This window comes from Aotus nancymaae, unplaced genomic scaffold (genome assembly GCF_030222135.1).
Source record: "Aotus nancymaae isolate 86718 unplaced genomic scaffold, 86718_ANA_hifiasm-v0.15.2.pri h1tg000058l, whole genome shotgun sequence".
Taxonomy (NCBI): domain Eukaryota; kingdom Metazoa; phylum Chordata; class Mammalia; order Primates; family Aotidae; genus Aotus; species Aotus nancymaae.
This window is the reverse complement of record NW_026988472.1, coordinates 43,106,151-43,127,662: the sequence shown is the minus strand read 5'-3', so window position 1 is coordinate 43,127,662 and position 21,512 is coordinate 43,106,151. Positions and strand designations below refer to the sequence as shown.

At 41.3% G+C, this 21,512-nt stretch overlaps 1 protein-coding gene across 2 annotated transcripts; it reads left to right on the top strand.

The window, feature by feature from the left end:
• The first annotated feature begins 5,570 nt into the window (after positions 1-5,570).
• Positions 5,571-12,097, top strand: LOC105705052 (putative inactive carbonic anhydrase 5B-like protein). Of its 2 annotated transcripts, none has more exons than XM_064364508.1 (2): positions 5,571-6,042; positions 11,051-12,097. In XM_064364508.1, exon 2 carries the CDS (start codon positions 11,415-11,417, stop codon positions 11,802-11,804), a length of 390 nt encoding a protein of 129 aa, XP_064220578.1. In that variant the 5' UTR covers positions 5,571-6,042; positions 11,051-11,414; the 3' UTR covers positions 11,805-12,097. The 2 variants fall into 2 exon arrangements, with proteins under 2 accessions (XP_064220578.1, XP_012290059.2); XM_012434636.3 differs by having other exon boundaries at positions 11,051-11,739.
• Positions 12,098-21,512: the final 9,415 nt, after the last annotated feature.

The window sequence follows — 21,512 nt, the reverse complement described above, 5'->3', positions numbered from 1 at the left end:
TTATGACCCAGCCACCTGCCTCCACATCTGGAATAACGGGTACTCTTTCCTTGTGGAATTTGAAGATTCTACAGATAAATCAGGTGAGAGCAAGATCTGGTGGTCTTGGAAGGAGTTAAAGAAACAGTGTCATGTTAACATGGACACATCAAACTGTCTTCATGATAGTATTGACCTCTTTGTGAGCAATGGCATGGAACTCATTGGAATTTTAAAAAATTGTGGTAAAATATACATAATATGAAATGTATCATATTAACCATTTTTAAGAATACAGATAGTATTATATTAAGTACATTACCATTATTATACAATCATCACCACCATCTATCTCCAGAAATTCTTTCATCTTGCAAAACTGAAATTTTACCTGTTAAACAGTAGTGCCCCATTCACCCTCCCTCCAACTCCTGGCAATCAGTATTCTGCTTTCTTTTTTTTTTCTTTTTTTTTTTTTTTTGAGACGGAGTCTTGCTCTGTCACTCAGACTGGTGTACAGTGGTGCAGTCTCAGCTCACTGCACCCTCCACCTCCTGGGTTCAAGCGATCCTCAACCTTAGCCTCCTGAGAAGCTGGGATTACAGGCACCCACCATCACGCCTGGCTAATTTTTGTATTTTTTTAAGTAGAGACGGGGTTTTCACCATGTTGGCCAGGCTAGTCTCGATCTCTTGACCTCAAGTGATCCACTGGCCTTGGCCTCCCAAAGTGCAGGGATTACAGGTGTGAGCCACCGTGCCTGACCTGTCTTCAACTCTTGTCTAATTCCCATAAGGAGAATTTATTTGTCTGTATATAAACATTTTCTCTCATTTAGATAATAAATGGATTTTGGCTGTTAGTATTTCATGCAAATCAGAATGGGAATGAGTAAATGTTGATCCCTTACTGAAATATGACTCAGTTTCCCATATGAATTTTACTTTATTTTTTTCCAATCCTTTTATTCCAAATAAATATTAATTGCCGTTCTTGCCTAAATTTCTCCCTGATCTTTGTTTCTATCTCATTTTGGATTGTCATATGCTTTTCTTAGTGGCTTGACTTTGGGTGAGGAAACATGTTTAAATGTCATAGGTTGACTGAGGCTGGGCTTTATTCTAGAGAGATCCTGTGTAGTCACGTGTTAACCCTCTTTTCATGGTGTTTCAGCTGCACTTAGTGCATTGGAATGCAGTCAAATTTGAAAACTTTGAGGATGCAGCACTGGAAGAAAATGGTTTGGCTGTGATAGGAGTATTTTTAAAGGTAAAAAAATCTCACCAACTTTAAATAATGTGTTGTATTCTAGAATGCAGAGATAGAACATTATAATACTGTTATTTACTTTAGAATATTAGGATCCATACACTGGTAAGATAAATAGTGCCTGAAATACAGGATTGTTAAGAATTTATTTTAAATGGCATGAAACTGTGCCATCCAGTATAGTGGTCACAAGCCACACGTGACAGTTGAGCACTTGAAATGTGGCTGGTGTAACTTAGAAAATGAGGATTTAATTTTCTTCTTATTCATTTAAATTTCAATTTAAAAAACTACTATTCAATTCAGTTATTGAAAAACTTTTGGGGCAGGCATGATGGCTCACGCCTGTAATCCCAGTTCTTTGGAAGGCCGAAGCAGGCGGATCACTTGAGGCCAGGAGTTTGAAGCAGCCTGGCCAACATGGTGAAAACCCATCTCCACCAAAAATACAAAAATTAGCCAGGCATGGTGGCGGGCGCCTGTAATCTCAGCTTCTTGGGAGACTGAGGCACAAGAATTGCTTGAACCCAGGAGGTGGAGGTTGTAGTGAGCCAAAATCATGCCACTCCACTCCAGCCTAGGCGACAAAGCAAGACTCTATCTCCAAAAAAAAAAGCAGCAAAACTTTTAAGAATGTTTGCAACCACTTGGGTTTGTGTATATATGTTTTCAAGTATAAATTTTTTGAAATCTAAATGTAGATCAAGTATTTTGGATGAAAAGGTAGCATAGAAATTGAGATGTGCTGAGTGTAAAATACACAACAGATTCTTAAAAATTAATATGGAAAAAATATAAACCATCTCAATTTTTATATTGATTGCATGTTGAAGTGATAATATTTTGAATATATTTGATAAAATAAAATATTAAAAAGGATTTCATCTATTTCTTTTTACTTTTTAAATATGGCTACTAGAAAATTAATTACTTCTGTGACTTGTATCATACATCTATTTTTAAGCACCAGTATAAAAGGATAAAGGCAAATAAGTAAATAATGGTTAAAATGTAAAATTAATGTATTTTAGGCCAGGTGTGGTGGCTCCCGCCTGTAATCCCAGCATTTTGGGAGGCCGAAGTGGGCAGATTACCTGAGTCCACAAGTTCAAGACCAGCCTGGCCCACCATGGCGAGACCCCATCTCTACTAAAAATACAAAAATTAGCTGGGTTTGGTGGTGGGCACCTGTAGTCCCAGCTGCTCGGGAGGCTGAGGCAAGATCACTTGAACCTGGGAGGCAGAGGCTGCAGTGAGCTGAGATCCCGCCACTGTACTCCAGCATGCGTGACAGAGCAAGACTCTGTCTCAAAAAATTTTAAAAAAGAGTATATTTTAAACAGAATAATATTCTTTAAACAGAATAGAAAGATAAAGGCAAATAACTGGAAAATCCTCATGAAGGGAACTAATATTTATGAGTGCTAAGTGACTCCACATTTGCCAAGTGCTTAGTTTATCTTCCCAAGAACTCTCTGATGGCAATATTATTGTCTCCATTTTTCAGATGAAGAAAGTGAAGCTCAACGAAGTTAAGTGCTTTCCTGCTAGGTCACACAGCTAACTAATGGAGGACTGGGGTTAAAAATCCACAGACCACACTTTCATGGGGCCCCTGAGCTCTTGCAGGTTCAGCAGCTACAGGCTTCTCGCATGCTCCCAGCTTTAGTCTGCTGTGGAGGCTGAGTGTTTTAAGGGTACCTGGGATTTGTTTTAATCAGGTATACTAAGACATGCAGACATGGGAATGACTGTCATGAAGGAAGAAGTTGATGCTATTCCTTAGAAGCTAGAGGCATGGCACACCGTGCAGAGCCACATGGGGAAGCACCAGGGTTGGTCAAGAGGCAGAGAAAGTGAGGAGAGAATGTGGGCAAGAGCTTTTATTGTGGTTTCAGTGGGAAGAAACAGGCAAGGCAGGGTAAGCAGGCTTGGCATTGGCTAGTTTGAATCATTTCAGAGTGTTCTGGGGCCTAGAGGGCTGTCCCCACTTGCCTGTTACCTGACCGTGGAGTGATTGGTGCAGGAGAACAGTGGCCCCAGTAGAAGAGCCTAATAAAGGAGATGGTGGAGCTGTAAGCTCTGGATTGCACAGGAAAGGCGCTCTTGCGATTGTCTGTTCTCTCTAGGAATTAGCCAACCTTGGGAGGGACAGTCCTTGTGGTGTCAACAAGTACCAAGATGTCAAAGCATTAAATACAAAAGCTATTAATAGAAAACATGCTTTATATACTGAGGCTCCTGGGATGTATCCTTGAGGACTTAGGGGCCTGCACCAAAAGCCTGGCTTTCATGTGCTGTAGCCTGTTTGAAGAGCTTCAGCCTCCAGAGTCCCTGTGGGCCAAGGCTTAGAAAGGCCCAGGGAGGTGCGTGGAGCAGGGGCACCTTTCCCTGCGGACTGCAGGCACAGCTTTGAACAGCCTGCTCATGTGTTCTCTGTCCAGTTTAATTCAGCAATGTTTGTAACATTCTAAATTGCCAGTGTAAGCGGTTTCAAACTGATTTGTTTTCAGGTAATCACCAGATGGTCTTTTTAATTCATATTTCATTCCAATTCTACAGTGAGATGTCCATTGTGTTTAATGTTTTTTCATTTGTTTTTCTTAAGCTAGGCAAACATATTTTTTTAATTCATATTTCATTCCAATTCTACAGTGAGATGTCCATTGTTTTTAATGTTTTCTTATTTGTTGTTCTTAAGCTAGGCAAACATCATAAAGAGCTATAGAAATTGGTGGATACCATGCCATCAACTAAGCATGGGTGGTATTTTTTCCTAAATTGCTTGAAATATATTTTATGTTTCAATCTCAGAGTGGACACATTACAGAGGCACTTTGAATCAGGAAGTTTAACTAGGTGAACTATATTCTGGTTCTCTTTGAACATTGCCTTAGGAGGAGGCCTGTAATTTATGAATGACCCTGGCCTTGGGTCACATTGCAGGGGATAGAAGTGATCATTTGGTTAGGCAGTGAGCTTTCTGGTTTTGCTGCAGTGCCGCTGAGGACTTGGGGCCTCAGAGACATATGGCTGTCCCTGCCTCTGTTCCCGACACCGGCTCCTTCTAAGTCCTTGTGAACACACCCAGAGCAGTCTTCTTTTCTCTAGCCGCCCTCCCACAGGCAGGGAGCAGAGATCAATTCTACAGAAACTTGCCTTGTCCAGCTGGAAAGAACAGTAATCCACATCCTTCAGGTCGGATGCCTTTGTCTAGTCCCCAAGATTAATTCTTCAATATTCAGAATCTCAAAGGGCTGCTCTCTGGAGGCCCATATAGTCTCTCCCTCTCCTTCTCATCCCCCACTGTATCCCTATGGTCCCCACCTCTTTCCCTCTCCTTTCCTCTCCATTTCCCTCTTTTTCCCTCTCTCCCCTTTTAGTACAGGATTTCAGCTCCTCCTGATCTGCGTTTCATTATCTGATTGTTTCTATCAACTTTTATTTTACATATGGGGGTAGCATGTGCAGGTTTGTTACATAAGTATGTTGCATGATGCTGAAGTTTGGGGTATGGATCCCATCACTCAGGTAGTGAGCACAGTACCCAATGGGTAGTTTTTTAAACCCACTCCCCACTTCAGTAATCTCCAGTGTCTGTTGTTCCCATTTTTATATCTATGTGCTCAATGTTTAGTTCTCTCAAGAACATGCAGCATTTGGTTTTCTGTTCCTGCATTAATTCGCTTAGGATGGTGGCGTCTAGCTGCATCCATGTTGCTGCAAAGGACATTATTTCATTTTTTATGACTGTGTAGTATTCCATAGTGCATATATTACCACATTTTCTTTATACAGTCCACCATTGATGGGCACTTACGTTGATTCCATGTCTTCACTATTGTGAATAGTGTGACAGTGAACATATGAGTACATGCGTCTTTTTGGCAGAATGATTTATTTTCCTCTGGGTTTGTACCCAATAATGGTATTGCTGCATTAAATGGTAGCTATGTTTTTAGTTCTTTGAGAAATCTCCAAACTGCTTTCCACAGTGGCTGAACTAATTTATATTCCCACCAACAGTGTATATGCATTCCCTTTTTTTCCACAGCCTCACCAACATCTGTTGTTTTTTGACTTTTTAATAATAATCGCCATTCTGACTGTTGTAAGATGGTATCTCATTGCAGTTTTGATTTACACTTTTCTGATGATTAGTGATCATGAGCATTTTTCATGTTTGTTGGCCACTTGTATGTGTTGAGAATTATCTGTTCATGTCCTTTGTCCATTTTCTAATGGGGTTATTTGTTTTTCTGCATTTCATTTTTAAAGGACAATTCTCAGTCTCCCTTAAAGAAGTGAAGCCTCCTTGTTTGTGCACTGGCCACTGTCTAAAACCTCCCAGCAATACTGAGGAGACTACCTGCTGGATCCTCACTAGAATTGAGAGATCAAATAGTTTTGGCTGTTTTCCCGCTGGAGAATATAAATAATACACAGTTAATTGCAGAAACAAAGCCTGGGCATGATTCCATCCTAAGAAGCGATTCTTCAAGTAGCTACCCAGAAGGGCCTGGAGCTCCTCTGGACCACTGCTGAGATACTCCCTGAGAACCATCACCTCGTCGTTGGATTCCTGAGTGGTTTTCACTTCTAGATAATGACTCGGTGACCCAGTCTCTTGGCCAGGGCGCTCTCATGGAATTTGGGTCGTTTGGCACTTCCTGCCTGGTGCCCATCTGTCTAGATTACTAGACACAAGTAGATCCAGTATCACTCTTGTCCGCCCCGACTGAGTCCATGACCTGGATCATTAAGAAGCAGCCAGTAGAGGTTGATCATGATCAGGTACGTTCTCTCCACAATTTTCATCTAAGGAAATCCTCGTTTCCCCCTTTAAAACAAGGCTGGGCTCAGACTGTGGCATCAGTTTTAACATCTTGTAATGCTTATACATTTTTATTGAAGTGTACCAACGTCTTGTCTCAGTTTGGACATGAATTTAGAGATATTTCAAATTAGCTAGAGAGGAGTAAAACATAGAAGAACATAAGCTTTTTATATCTATATTTGACAGTGACATATGTTTTTATTATACATGCATTGTGTAGATTCTCTATAAAAATTAAGACCCTTTTACATCAAAAAAGGAAGGCTGGAAATGGGTGTATTCAAAATCCTTTAAAATCCTTAAGGAAGTTTTGCTATAGAATCTCAGGATGAAGACAGAATCCAACAATATTCATCCAGAAATTTTCATGTAAGTCAGTCGTTTGAAACTTGGGATTTATTTTTCTCTTAGAAACTAAGTCTAAGTGGTGGTTACTACATCAGCATACAAAATCCTGTTTAATTCGTAAACTAAACTGTAATAATAACTGTGTTTACTTGTTCATATTGGATTTTTATTGACTAAAAGCTTCCAACCTCTTTTTTATGCAGCTAGGATAACAGTGATACTAAAACCCATCATAGATTAGACCATTCTACCCAAAAAGGTAACAATAGGCCAGTATCTCTGAAAAATATTTAACAAAAAAAAGCTTAATAAAATACTAGATATAGAATCTAGCAGTGCTTTAGAAGAAATATATACTTTGTCCAGGTAGGGTTTATTCCAATAATCCAAAAATTGTTCAGTACTAAGAACTATATACATACGATTAATGGATTTCATCCCATCAATGAATCTAAAGTGAAAAAATATATGATCATTTCCATAGATTTCCCAGAATACATTAGATAAAACTCACCATCTCTTTTAAAAAATTTTTTAATAGAATCGAAATGGAGAATTCCCTAACTGGATAAAGTAGATTTATCTCAGCTCAAAAATAAATAGCATGTTTAATGTGGAAAGGATATCATTAACTGCATTATTATTAGCATACTAAATATTAAATTTAATTGAATTAACCTCTGGCAGGAGCCAATAAGGTTAGACCAAAAAAGATAAAGAACATTAGAGAAACACTAAAAACTCCTACAAAGATAAGATAATTCAGCAATTAGTAGAGTACCATGTTAATCTATAGAAATCAATTCCTTTGACATATATAACTCACAATTAGAAGACATAACAGAAGAAATAGAAACTAAAAAACTAAAATACTGTGAATAAACAACATAAAATGTTAACATGAAAACTATAAAACATTTCTGAGGGACACAGAAGACTTAAAATTTATAAAATTCATACTCTGTTTTTAAATAGGAAAATACCATAAAGGCACCTTTGATGTCAATTCTCCTTAAGTTGTGATTCCATAAATTTAATATGGTTTTAATAAAAATACCAACAGAATTTTAAAACTAGATATAGTACTTCTAGAGTTCATGTGGAAAAGCAAATAAACATGAATAGCTAGAAAAATTCTAAAGGAAAAAATTAAGAATGATTAGACCCATAAGACTTTAAAGCCACAATAATTAAATAGTATGACACTAGCACATGAATAGAAAGATAAATCAAGGGAAGAAAATTGTTCAGAAAAATGGCCAAGTACATGAGAATTTACTTTATGATAAAGATAGCATCTCAGCTCAATGCAGGAAAAGATAAATCCAGTAAATGGTATTGCGGGACAACTGAGCAGACATTTAGGAGAAAAAGTTGGATCCGTCGTTCAATCCTGACAAAAATATATTCCAGATGGAACAAAACCTTAAAGGTAAAAAAATGCCATAAAAGTACAAGAATAAGCATAGGAAGATTCTTTCATACATCCAACTGGAGGAAGCTTTTTCTAACTATAAATCAAACCCAGAGGTAATCAAGAAAACAACTAGTAATTAAACTGCATACAAAAATTTTAAAATCCTTTCTGATGAAAATCACCATAAACAAAAGATAGATGACAAACAGGGAAAGCATTTGCAATTCTATTCACTCATTTAACTACTATTTATTGAATGCTTACTATATGCCAGCTACTCTTCTAGGTGTTTGAGACATTATAGTGAACAAAACAGAGAGTTAATTGCCCTAATATGTAAAGAGTTTCTAGAAATTAGTTTTTAATTACTCAACAGCAAATGGTATAAACAGACAGTTTACAGTTAAGGAAACAAGAAGCCCAAAACCATGTGAAAAAATTTTCAACCTTGCTGAACGAAGCAATGAAACAAGATGAAACTACACTGAAATACGAATTTTCACTTATCAAATTAGCAGAAACCCCAAAATTTTATTGCCCACAGTGCTGGTACAAGTGTGGAGCATGGGCAGCCTCATGTGTTAGGTAGGTGGTAGTGACACATGAATAAAGATATAATAAACTAAAAAGTATGTTGTTTTACTAACAGTTAATTACAATATCAAAGGAAGATAAAACGCTGTTAGTACTATTATAGTAGCTATCAGAGTGCAATTTACCAAACAGAATTTATCCTACACATAAACTGCAGACCTAAACAATAATACATATGCATAGTTATTCTTTGCACCATTGTTTGCAAACAACCTAAATACCAGTCACCTCTATGGCATTCCTCCTCCAAAATTTGTATCCCCCATCTAAATCTTGAGAAAAGACAAAACCAAAATGAAAAAGGACTTCTACAAAATACCTAACCAGCCCTCTTCAAAAGCATCAAGGTCATGAAAAACAAGGCAGAAAAACTCAAGGGTGAAGGAGACCAAGGAGGAGTAGGTTCTGGAACAAAAGATACTAGTAGGAAAACTGGGGTAATCTAAAGTCTGGAGTTTACTTAATAGTATTGACCCAATGTTAATTTCTTAGTTTGATGAATGCATCATGATTACATAAGATAACATTAGAGGAAGCTGGGTGAAGGGTCTCAACCTTAGCACCACTGACATTCGGGGCAGATCATTCTTGGTTGTGGGGACTGTCCTGTGCATTGCAGGATGTTTAGTTGCATCGCTGGCCTCAACTCACTGGCTGCCTATAGTACCAACTCCCCAGGTCATGACGACCAAAAATGTCTCCAGACATTCTTCCCTCTCCATTGCAAACTCACCCCTTATTGAACACCACTGATACACGCTAATCCCTAATATCAACTAACCATTAAAATGCTGTATCTCTTGGTGTATGAAAAGAAGAAACCGACATCTTCAATGTCTATGAGAATGGTTTTTAACTAATCAACACCTTACTTAACCAGTAGAAGGCATATTTAGTGGCAATTAACTTATAACTCCCTATACCTCACCAGAACAAAACTGTGGTTTGTCAGAGAGTCTTTAGCCACAAACAATAATAACCACTGGCTTGTATTTTTAAAAGGATATGGGGAATTCTATAGACACTGGAAAGAAAAATACATTATAAGAAGGCTAGGCCGGGCATGGTGACTCACGCTGTAATCCCAGCACTTTGGGAGGCCAAGGCGGGCAGATCACCTGATGTTAGGAGTTCAAGACCAGCCTTGCCAAAATGGTGAAACCCTGTCTCTATTAAAAATACAAAAATTGGCTGGGCGTGGTGGTGGGCACCTGTAATCCCAGCTACGTGGGAGGCTAAGGCAGGAGAATCGCTTGAACCCGGGAGGCGGAGGTTGCAGTGAACAGAGATCACACCATTGCACTCCAACCTGGGCAACAAGACTGAAACTCTGTCTCAAAAGAAAAGAAAAGAAATCTATACCCACTCTGATGCCATTATCTTCAGACGTATTAGATATGAATGAAAAGTCATTTCAATCATTATGATAATTGTCTTTAGAAGAAAATTATACCATAAGAATATCTCTAGGTTTTCAAAATCATATACCTAGAAATCATTCCATAAATAAGGAGTGAGGCAAAACAAAGGAATTCATCAGTGAGAGGAGAAGGTTAGGGATCTCATTCCCCCGCAACTACTGGCTGACCCCAACCCTGCATTGCAAAACACTTGGCCCCCTCTGACCTCTAAAAGCATTTAAAGGTGCTTCCTAATTAAGCTCTATTTAGTGTCTTTACTGTTCACCCATCTGCCTCAGTCTGGACCAGATCTATTGCCCGATCTTCAATTGGTTGCTGACTTTTTTGTTTCTTCCCGATTCTGGGATTCCAGAGGCTCAATATGTTCCTTCTGCACATGCTTTTGAGGGAAATGTCCTCAAAAAAAGATTGTTTCACGCCACCTTGAACAGACTCCAAACTTATGCACTACAATTTCTAAGCAGCCTTTGGATTCTTTGTTTTTGAAGTTAGATCTTTTCAGCTATTAGTGGAAAATGTGCTTCACTCTACTCCAGGACTACCAATAGAAATGGAAGGACAGAAATGGCATTAGTGTTCAGAGAAGATTATCTATACATGGATGTATGAACACTGAAAATTATATGAGGATCAACATAAAACCAGCATTACAGGTACTGAAACATAAATCCTGATAGCTTTCACCATTTTCATAACAGCAAAATTGCAAAAAGTGATATTAACAGCCATCCTAGAAAAATATGGGTGAATGATTTGTTTTTCCTTAAAAGAGCATCCACGTGTATTGTGATCATTTTCACACAGATCAAAGAGAGCACCCTTCTGTCAACAGGTATCTGCACTTTTCAGGACCTGGCAGAAATTCTTCTATGTTCTGCCTTTAAATGTCAGATTCAAAAGTAAAGGCAGCTGCCAGGCCCCTCTGCCCAGAGCTAAGTGTCTGGGACCATCAGTGGGAAGGACCGAGGCTTGAGCCGCCTTAGTCCTCCAGACGGCATGGGGCGCCACCCACCCCCACTGCATCTGCGCCCCATGAGGCTCTGGTGTGGGCGTGGTCTCTGCCCCGTGCGACGCCTCGTGGCCAGACCTACCCCGCACACGGCGCCTCGTGCGCTTTCAGACATTTCTACGCCAACGGTCACCGGTCACTGAGCCCTGACACGTGGTCTCTGGCCCTGACCGCAGATTTCTGAAACTTCTGGCAGCCCAGTGTCTACTGGAAGGCCCGACCCACTGCCCCGCTCTCATGGGCAACTACCTGAGCCGCTTCCTGGGCTGGCCCTGGGCCCAGAAGCCGCGCCCAACTCGGAAGCACTGTTCCCAGCGGCCTAGACCCTTGATCCGCTCCCAGGCCCAGGAGCAGTGCAAGGTCATCTACTTCCATGGGAACCGCTGGGTCCGCACCCGGCCCCTCCCCACCGCTCCTCCTGGCCGGGACTACGCCCGCGTCCGGAGGGTGATGGTCCCCGAGGCCTGGAGGCGCTTTCCCAACAGGCCGCAGCTGCTGAGCAACGTCTGACCCGATTACTCCCAGGCTCACCTGGCCTTCATGAAGCGGTGGCTTTTGAATGCCCACCACCCCCAGCCCGTCCGCAGCCTGGTGCCCGTGAAAATCGCCCCGCCGGAGCGCAGAGGTAACCCGGCACCCAGGCCATCTGCCTTCAGGGCTGTGATGAGAAACGGAGTGGCCCGTGCCTTTGTGCCCAGACCTGGGCTGCTGAGAAGATGCCCCCACTTTGAGCCAGCAGTGTCTCCGAAAAGATGCAGCATCGTCTCACTTCTCCCTGGCGGCCGCTTGCCCCGCTGCAGTAAGTGTGGCCGCCAGGTGCCCGGTCGCAGAGCCACCACAGGAGCGCTGGGCCTGCGGGCAGCACTGCCGCGAAGCCTCAGGCTTGCCTGCGCCCAGAAGGAGTTTCGCCTGCGGGCCATGCGCCTCTGAGCACACCCAGCTTGCTGCCCGGCTCCGAGAGCCAGGCCCCTGCCACCACCTCCTGAGCCTCCAGCCCTCAGCACCTTCAGCCTGCTCACCCCAGTTCCACCCCCACACCAGCCACCGGCCCCGCCAGAGCACTTCCCACGGCTCCAGCCGACCACTCTGCGAGCCCCAGGCCCACCTCCCCTCTCCCCCAAAAGCCTTCCCTTTCCCCTGCCAATTCACTCCTGCCTTCTCCCTCGGGACAGAAGGCATGCTTCTCCCCAGTTTCCCCAGTTTCTGCAATAAAATATCTGTCATTGTTAATAGGTGTCTTTATTACCATAGAGATTGTCACAGTCTTACTTTCAAAGACAACACTGGTTTCTCCAGCTTGGCATTATTACTTGGGCCAGATGGTTCTTTCTTGTTGGTGGAGAGAGGGGAGGAGGAGGGGGAGAGGGGAGGAGGGGAGGGGGGAGGAGGGGAGGGGGGGAGGAGGGGAGGGGGGAGGGGGGAGGGGGGAGGGGCAGGAAGAGGGGGAAGGGGAGGGGAGGGGGAAGGGGTTGGGGGAGTGGAAAGGAGGGAGGAGAAAGGAGGAGGGGAGTGGGGAGGGGGGAGGGGAGGGGGGGAGGGGGGAGGGGAGGGGGGAGGGGGGTCGCAGTCCTGTGCATTGCAGGGCCTTAGCAACATCCCTGGCCTCTCACTTCTAGGGGCCAGCAGCACACTCACAGTCCTGACTATCAAACATGGCTCCAGGCCTTGCCAAATAATCCCTGGGAGAGTAGAGAGGTCAAAAGTCATACTGGTGGAGAACCACTGAGGGACAGTGACCTCTACTGGCGGAAACAGGCAAGCCTAGTCCCCTAAAATGTGCGGTTTTATAATACACATCAAAGACGTAGGGAAAAACCAAATGAAGTGGCTCGTGCTTGACAAAAAACATTTTCACCAGTTTTCTAGAATATTTGGGGTGTGAATGATTCCTATGGGCTGGTCTTACTAGCCATCAGGAAATGCAAAATTTTACAAATAATCTATTATTTTAAACTTCAAATTGGCAACAATGTGAAAGTTAAATAATACCAAGCGCTGGTAAAGACACATGGAATTGGAATCCCAGGTGATGCTGTGGAAGCAAAGAGTCCAGCCACTCTGGAGTGACATTTGGAAGTGATTCCTAGAACAGAAAACACAGCTACCAGAAACCCTGTGGCACACATACGCAGACACTGGTGAGGATGTTCTTTTCGACACTTGTCATCACAGCAGAGAATTGGAACAACCTAAATGTCCATCAGGACGGGAATGGAGAAAATAAATATGGTATATGCTGTCGAGGGGAGACTGTTCCACAGATTAAAGGAAAGAAGCCCGGTACGGTGTCTCACACCTGTAATCCCAACCCTTTGGGAGGCTGAGGTGGGCAGATCACTGAGTTTAGGAGTTTGAGACCAGCCCAGGAGACAGAGGTCGCAGTGAGCTGAGATCACGACACTGCACTCCAGCCTGGGTTACAGAATGAGGCTGTTTCAAAAAAATAAATAAAAGGAAAGAAATAGCCCAGGGTTTCTCAACATCAGCACAATCAGACCAGATAACTCTATGTTGTGAGGATACTCTGTGCATTGTAGAATGTTTACCAGAGACCATTAAGACTACCAACAGTTGTGACAATCAAAAATGACTTCCAGCCTGTAATCCCCGCAATTTGGGAGGCCAAGGCAGGCGGATCACTTGAGGCCAAGGACTTCGAGACCAGTCTGGTAACATGGTGAAATCCTGTCTCTACTAAAAATGTAAAAATTAGCCGGGTGTGGTGTCTCATGCCTGTAATCCCAGTTACTCAAGAGGCTGAGGCAGGAAAATCACTTGAACCCAGGAAGTGGAGGTTGCAGTGAGCTGAGATTGTGCTGCTGCACTCCAGCCTGAGTGGCAGAGCGAGACTCTGTCTCAAAAAAAAAAAAAAAAAACCCAAACAAACAGAAATTGCTCTAGGAATTGCCAAATATCCCCTGAATGACAATGTCACCTACTGGTGGCAACCACTGAGCTAAGAGCTACATTTTTTTAAAAAAAGGATAAATCTTAAAAAAGCATTTTCAAATGAAAAAGATTAGAAGTAGAGTATTTTGTGTAGCACAATGTCATTTGTTCAAATAATTTATTACATAATTATATAGTGCTTATAATTTAATTCATGTTTATATTTTATGTCTATGTTTATATAGCAATTGTTCATTAAATATAAATTAAAATATTGATAAAAATGAGCTATTTTGAAATATTAGTATGATATATTCTGTATTAAGTTTAATATAACTATTTCATCATATAAATTATATAAAAAGAAATACAAAATAATATTTCTGGCAAAATAGAGGAGGCCAGAAACCGGGTAAGAGGTAATTTGGATGCCTTACCCATATTGTTATTTTTATCTAAAGCCTCTTTAAATACTGTTCAAACATGAATTACATAGTATTCCCCATTAGAGAGTCATAGAATATAGTCGTAAACTAAAGCAAATTTCCTTCTCATGGAGCTTGCTCTGTAAAGGGTTGGAGACAGAAGGTAAACAAGTAAATAAATGCATACACTGCACACTGGTAGAGGGCAGGAAGGCAAGCACTATAAAGAAAAATAGGGAGGGATGCTTTAAACTCTCTCAACCCAACTGGGACCCCAGATACCCTCCTCATCCCAATCACCAAGGAACGACACTCTCTTACTATGTATGCAAGTTCATCAAATGTTTCAGTGTTTTCTTTGGTGGCAACTCATACTTTAATAGAGTACCTCACAAATAAAATGAAGATATTTTATCTACTTAGAAATAGATTCCCACAAGATTTAAATTGTTGCTGAAAATATTAAACCTTACATTTTCAATGGAGACACTTTGGGTTATACATAAAAAGTTCTGGACCGCAGCTCTAAAAGTCTAGCTTTTAGTCTGAAATTTTCCACTCCCTCATCTCTGGGATTGACAAGGCATTGCAATGTGAATGAGGTACAAGAAGGGGCTTCGGCTTAGTGTGCCTCATTGGTGACACTTTTGGCATTTTGGGTAGGATATTCCTTGTTATGTGGGACTGTCCTGAGCCTTAGACAACATTAATTATTTCTAATCCCCACCCTCTAAAGGCCACAGCACTCTCCAGTCATTAACATAGCTCCAAAACAACCCCTCAACATTTCTGGATGCTGAGGCGAGAAAGACTTCTAAATCTTCAACATTTATTTTCAGACTCCACTTGCCTACTTCTTGCCAAAAATTCTCTAACAACCATCTATAGTTACTCAGCAAGAGCTGGGAATTACTCATTCATTCATTTATTTGTGCTTCATATTACTTTCTTCTTGTGAATTACTTCACTTTTAGAAATTTTATTCTTTGTATAACTTTAGAATTTATAGAATGATTAGTTCTTGGAAATGCTGCCTTGCTCATTTGATGTGGGCGTTTGTGGGCATTGACCCCAAAGCTACATTCCACAAGAAGCATCTCAGCTGTCAGTTATATTAAAATATAATAGTGAGTGTGTGATAACAGAGGTCCATAAATTGCTTGACATTCCTACCTCCAGGAGTGAAGCTTAAGTCCCCTCACCTGAGTATAAGGGTTTAGAGATTCCCTTCTAACAGTTGTGGTTTAGAAAGAGAAACTTGCAGGCACCACATGATCCAAGGGATCAAGGTGAACTTAACAGTGATGTCTTGTGTATCACGGACCCTGACACCATATGCTGAGACGGGCACTTCACCTGATTTTCTTCTCTAATAATCCCTATGTTCTGACTAAATTATGAGAAAACAGCAGATGATATCCAGTTGAGAACTTTTACGAAACACCCAACAAGCCCTCTTCAGAAGCATCAAGGTCATGAAAAATAAGAAAGACTGAGGGACACAGAGTTGGGGAGACTAAGGAGGAGAAGATCTAATCTCTTGTAATGGATGCATCGTGGTTAGGTCTAATAATAGCATTAGGGGAACTGGGTGAAGGAGCCAGAGCAGGCTTTCACAGCCTTGACATTTGGGGTCACCTCATTGCTGAGGGAACCATCCCGTGCTTTGCAGGAAGTTTGCCAGCATCTCTGGCCTGCACATGCCAGCAGTATGTCCCTTTCACCATAACCCCCTACCTGGCCAAATAGTGAAACCCAACAGTAAATACCTCTGTATAGTTCCAAATGTTCTGGGTTAGGGAAGGGACACAAATTGCCTCAGGTTCAGAACTGTGATTACACAGGAACGCTATCTCTGCAACTATTTTTTTAATCTAAAATTATTTTAAATTATGACATATTTACGTATATGTATTGATATGTTTTGGCTTTGTGTTCCCACCCAAATCTCATCTCAAATTGTAATCCCCATGTGTCAAGGGAGAGACTGGGTGGGGGGTGATTGGATTATGGGGACAGTTTCCCCCATGCTGTTCTCATAATAGTGAGTTCTCATGAGATCTGATAGGTTTTTTATTTGTTTGTTTGTTTTTTGAGACGGTGTCTCAGTCTCACTCTGCCACCCAGGCTGGAGTGCAGTGGTATGATCTTGGTTCACTGCAACCTCCACCTCCAGGTTCAAGCAATTCTCCTGCCTCAACCTCCCAAGTAGCTGGGACTACAAGTGCATGCCACCATGTCCTGCTAATTTTTGTATTTTTAGTAGAAACAGGGTTTCACCATGTTGGTCAGGCTGGTCTCAAACTCCTGACCTCAGGTGATCCACCCAGCTCGGCCTCCCAGAGTAATGGCATTACAGGCGTGAGCCATCCCGCCTGGCCAGATCCAGTGGTTTTACAAGGAGCTCTTCCCCCTTCACTCACCACTCACTCTTGCCTGCCACCATGTAAAAACATGGCTTTGCTTCCCTCTTGCCTTCCACCACAATTGTAAGTTTCCTGAGGCTTCCCCAGCCATGTGGAACTGTGAGTCAATTAAACCTCCTTCCTTTATAAAATACCCAGTTTCAAGTAGTTCTTTATAGCAGTCTGAGAATGGACTAATACATGTGTATATCTATAAATTGATATATAGATATATTTTACCAAGAGCTAAGCAGTTATTGAGAAAGTTGCCTAGGCACTATAAATTAAACTATAGATATGACATAAAGCACTGAATAAATTACAAGTTCTGATTGGCATCATTGATAATGATGTAACAGCTAGAAATGTACTTTGAAAATAGTAAGATATATTCAAATACAAGATTTTGGCACCTGTCAGGTGCAGTGGCTCATGTCTGTAATCCCAACAGTTTGGGAGGCTGAGGCAGGAGGATTGCTTGAGCCCAGCAGCTTGAGACCAGCCTGGGCAACACAGTGAGACCCTATCTCTCAAAAAAAATTTTTTTTAATTAGCTGGGTGTGATGACATGCACCCATAGTCTCAGCTACTCGGGAGGCTGAGGCAGGAGGATTGCTTGAACCAAGGAGCTTGAGGCTATAGTGAGCCATGACTGCACCACTGCACTCCAGCCTGGGTGACAGAATAAGACTCTGTCTCAAAAAAAAAAAATGTTTTAAAGATGTTGGCACCCATATGTTAGAAGAATCGTCTTAGTAATTATTCAAAATTTTTTAAACTTAGCTTTTTTCTAGAGGTTCAATGCACCATCCATTGCACAACAGAGCCAAAACTTAGCTTTTTTTGTATCTTCACATTTCATATGTTTGTTATTATGCCATCGACTATACTAAGTAGCACCATTTCTGGTTGGCATTAGGAAAAAAGGTGAATTGTTTTACTTGTTTAGAGTCTTCTTTCACGAAAGAATACTAAGCATCCCTCCTACATGATGGTGTTGCCGAGAGAAGTAAAATCTCATATTTTAAGAAAACAAAAAAGTTATCTTGGGCTCAATAAATATCAGCCATAGAAATATACCTGTAGAGATGTGTTTATATTTTGTTCACATACATGCAGTTGAACTAAGAATTAATAAGCCCACTTCCTAGTTCACAGTAGCAATGTTGTGGGAAGGGGGCCAGGGGAAAGCCTAGCCCTCCCTACTCTGAAGACAGCAAAGACTATATATGAATATGGAGACACACTCTGAGCTGGTGCTTCCTACTTGCTTGGATGATGCTTTCAGAAGCTAACTGATGTCTTGGCCACCGTAAGAGTAAGAAACCAAGGTCCAACAAGAGCTAACACCCAGGCAACGGGGAACTGCTTCTACTCTGGCCACTGTGTGCCAACTCCACCGTGGGAGCATCCTCCTGTGGGACTGAGGTGGAAAAAGAGGAAGAAATTGGGGTGTGGGGGGACAGTGTTTTCTTGCATCCACTGCACCTCAATAGACAGCCCTCTGGTTTAAGAGCCAGGATGTTAAACATGTTTCATTCACTCACGAATATTTACTAAGAACTAACCTTGATTAGCCCAATGTGGTTAGGGATATGGTTAGGAAAAGAGTTCCTACTACAGCGGCATTTAGATTCTGTGCCCCATCCCATGCAGGAATTTAGTGATGCTAAGACTCTTGAAGACCAAGACCTGTGTCTTGAGCCTAACAGAGCGTTCAATACCAAAGTAGAAGCCAGTAACCCCCACGGTGGCAGAATTTGCACATAGTTCCATGCAAATAACAAGAAAACCATTTAATAGAAAGATTTGTAAATAATCACTTCAAAAGAAGTGCCTTGTTGCTGTCACATTTAGTCCATCTTCATATAATTCTTTTCTGGGCCAGTTTGTTGGGCATGACAATAGACCCAGAACATGGGAAGGGCAAAGGGCTTCTAGATTTCACATGACTTGTCTGCATTCTTCATCAGGAGGGTCTCTAATCCCTGCTCTGATTTGAACTTCATGATCTCCAAGCAAAGAGCACCAGTTTTAATTTGATCAGTTGCAGGGTTACTAGGGAGACTATCAAATACTTTGTCCACCAGCAACAGATAGATTTCTCTGTGCCCTGGGACATGAGGATATGAGGCCCAAGTCTTTCCTGTGCAGTAAGCCTCTGTAATCCTCAAGTTCTTGGCCCATGTGGGCCATTCAGTAAGTGATTGTGAAATGAGTGGATAGATGACAAAAGGTTAACATCTCACTGTTTCTGGAATTTTTCCCCAAGTGACCCTATCAAACATTTAGTTGCATAGGAGCTGCATTAATAAATAAAGGAGGGAAGGAGGAAGAGAGATTACTTCCTTGAAACTTCCCCTACCCTGATACAAATATTCAGAGACACATTATAGCACAAAAACTGTAGTGAAAGAAGAATCCTAAATATACTGTAGATTGAGGTAGCCAAAAGGAATTATAAACATAAAGAGAGAAAATTTGTGCTAAAAGAGAAGTCACATGAAGAGCACAGCTCAGTACTTAACTTCTTTAGCTATCAAAGGATAGACATTTCTTCTGATTATAAATTTTGTACAACTAGTGACTTCTCCGTGGTCTTTCTTCCAAATGTCACTACACTGAATGTCCGCCAAGATTTTCACAGAATGAAAAATTAATCAACCAACAAGCACTTATCCAGCTGGACATGTCTTTAATAAACAAACTAAAATACCATTAGTGCAACTAAATAGAAATCCTGCATTTTCAAGGTGTTAAATATAGATAGGTCTGATGAATTCACTTTAGTAATCATTTTGACCAGTTGTTTTTACAGAGAAATTATATTAACTCAACACAAGTGTCTTCTTTAAGCAAATCACGAAAAAGAGGTAAAAGTGTTTACTCCCCTTCCTCAAGTATGGGAAGCCCTGGTCTGAAGTTTTCTCTAAGAATTGGCTTCACTGCCATTTTTCATCAATGGCGCCAGACAGGCCAACTGCCTCCAAAGAGTAGTAAGAATTGGGCTCTTGTTTCTGGAAATCAAAAGGACTAAATAGGCGCTGGGCTGCTGTTTTACAAGCACAAGACTGTTAATCTCCTTAGCGTGGATACAACAGCACGTTGTTCCTTTTTAGATCGCAAGATTCATCCTTGAATAATTAGAGGAAGAAATCCATTATATATTCTACACCATTTAACTCAGAAAAAGAAAGCTCTGCCTGAGCTAGACCTCTACTTCTTTTGCTTAAAATGATAAATTATCTAAAAGCCGATATTTGAGTAAACTAAGCAGATGAATTTCCTAGTTGACCTGAGAAATTGTCAGGGGCTGTAGGTAAATAAGAGAAGGAATGAGTGAGAAAATTTCCCAGTTGACCTGGGAAATGGAGTAAACTTTAATGATAGCTTCCTTAGAAATTGCTTTCAATATTTTAAAATCCTTGTGCCATCATTTTAGTAGATCTGGCCTAAATCTTATTATAATTAGTTGAACCCCCTCCCCCACCACCAATTTTTCAACCAACAACTGCAGAGTTGACATTTTCTATGTAAGTCCCAAGAAAACCTCAAGTAGAATAACCTATAGATATTAGAGCCTTCTTCTACCAACTAAATTTTTTCATCTATCTTCCATTCTACTTTTGTTGTTGGTTTTTTTTTTTCTTTTTTTTTTTTGAGACAGAGTCTCGCTCTTGTCACCCAGGCTGGAGTGCAGAGGTGTGGTCTTGGCTCACTGCAACCTCAGCTTCCCAGGTTCAGGCGATTCTCCTGCCTCAGCCTCCTGAGTAGCTGGGATTACATGTGCATGCCAGCACGCCCAGCTAATTTCTGTATTTTTAGTAGAGATAAGGTTTTACCATGTTGGCCAGGCTGGTCTCAAACTTTTGACCTCAGGTGATCCACCCACCTCAGCCTCTGAAAGTGCTGGGATTACAGGCATGAGCCACCGTGCCTGGCCTATCTTCCATTCTACTTTTAAGGAAAACCAGCAAATAACAAGAAAACCATTTAATATAAATATTTGTAAATAATCACTTCAAAAGAAGTGCCTTGTTGCTGTTACATTTAGTCCATCTTCATATAATTCTTTTCTGGGTCAGTTTGTTGGGCCTGAGACATGTGCAGTTACACGAGCCTGTGCCCTTAAGAGGGCCCTACTCTTGGTTTAATGTTCTGCTGTCGTAGTCTTGAAATTCTTAATGGTTTAACAAGGGGTCCTCCATTTTCATTTTGCACTGGGCCCTGCAAATTACATAGTACATGTTGATTTCTACAACTATAGAATAACACAATGGGAATTCCATATGGATTAATAATATGTGACACTCATGACTTTTTCTATACGCTTCCAAGTACTTCACATAAATTACTTCGTTCCATTCAATGGTGAAATTGGTAGATTCTTAACTTTAAATGAAAGACGAAATCAGATTCAATCTAAGGACTAAAAAATATATATAACATTACATTTTAAAAATTTTCAAAAACATAATTTGTTGTGAAAATGAATTATTGTCATGAGGTATCCCCCACTAGATGGACTTCCTGTAGGGGCCCTACTCTGCTGTAGGGGTAAGCAAGCTTTTCTGAAGGGTCAGGTGCCAAGTATTTCAGGCTTTGTCTGTCAGGAATACCCAACTCTGCTGTCCTTAGCAAGAACACAGCCTGTAAGCAATAGATATTCAAATGACGGCAAGTGTATTCCAATGACACTTGGTGTGTGGACACTGAAATTGGAATTGCAGATAATTTTCAGGCATCACAGATCTTTCCCATTTTCCAACTATTTAAAAATGTAAAAAAATCATTGTTAGCTTGTGAGCTGTACAAAAGCAGGCAACAGGCTGAATTTGGCCCACAGGCCATGGTTTGCCGACTGCTGCTGATCTTAGCCCTCATTTGACTCTCAGTGCCCAGCCCATTGGAGACTTTCA

Coding starts and splice junctions, on each gene's coding strand:
- LOC105705052 (XM_064364508.1), top strand. CDS start 11,415: ATGAAGCGGTGGCTTTTGAATGCCCACCACCCCCAGCCCGTCCGCAGC.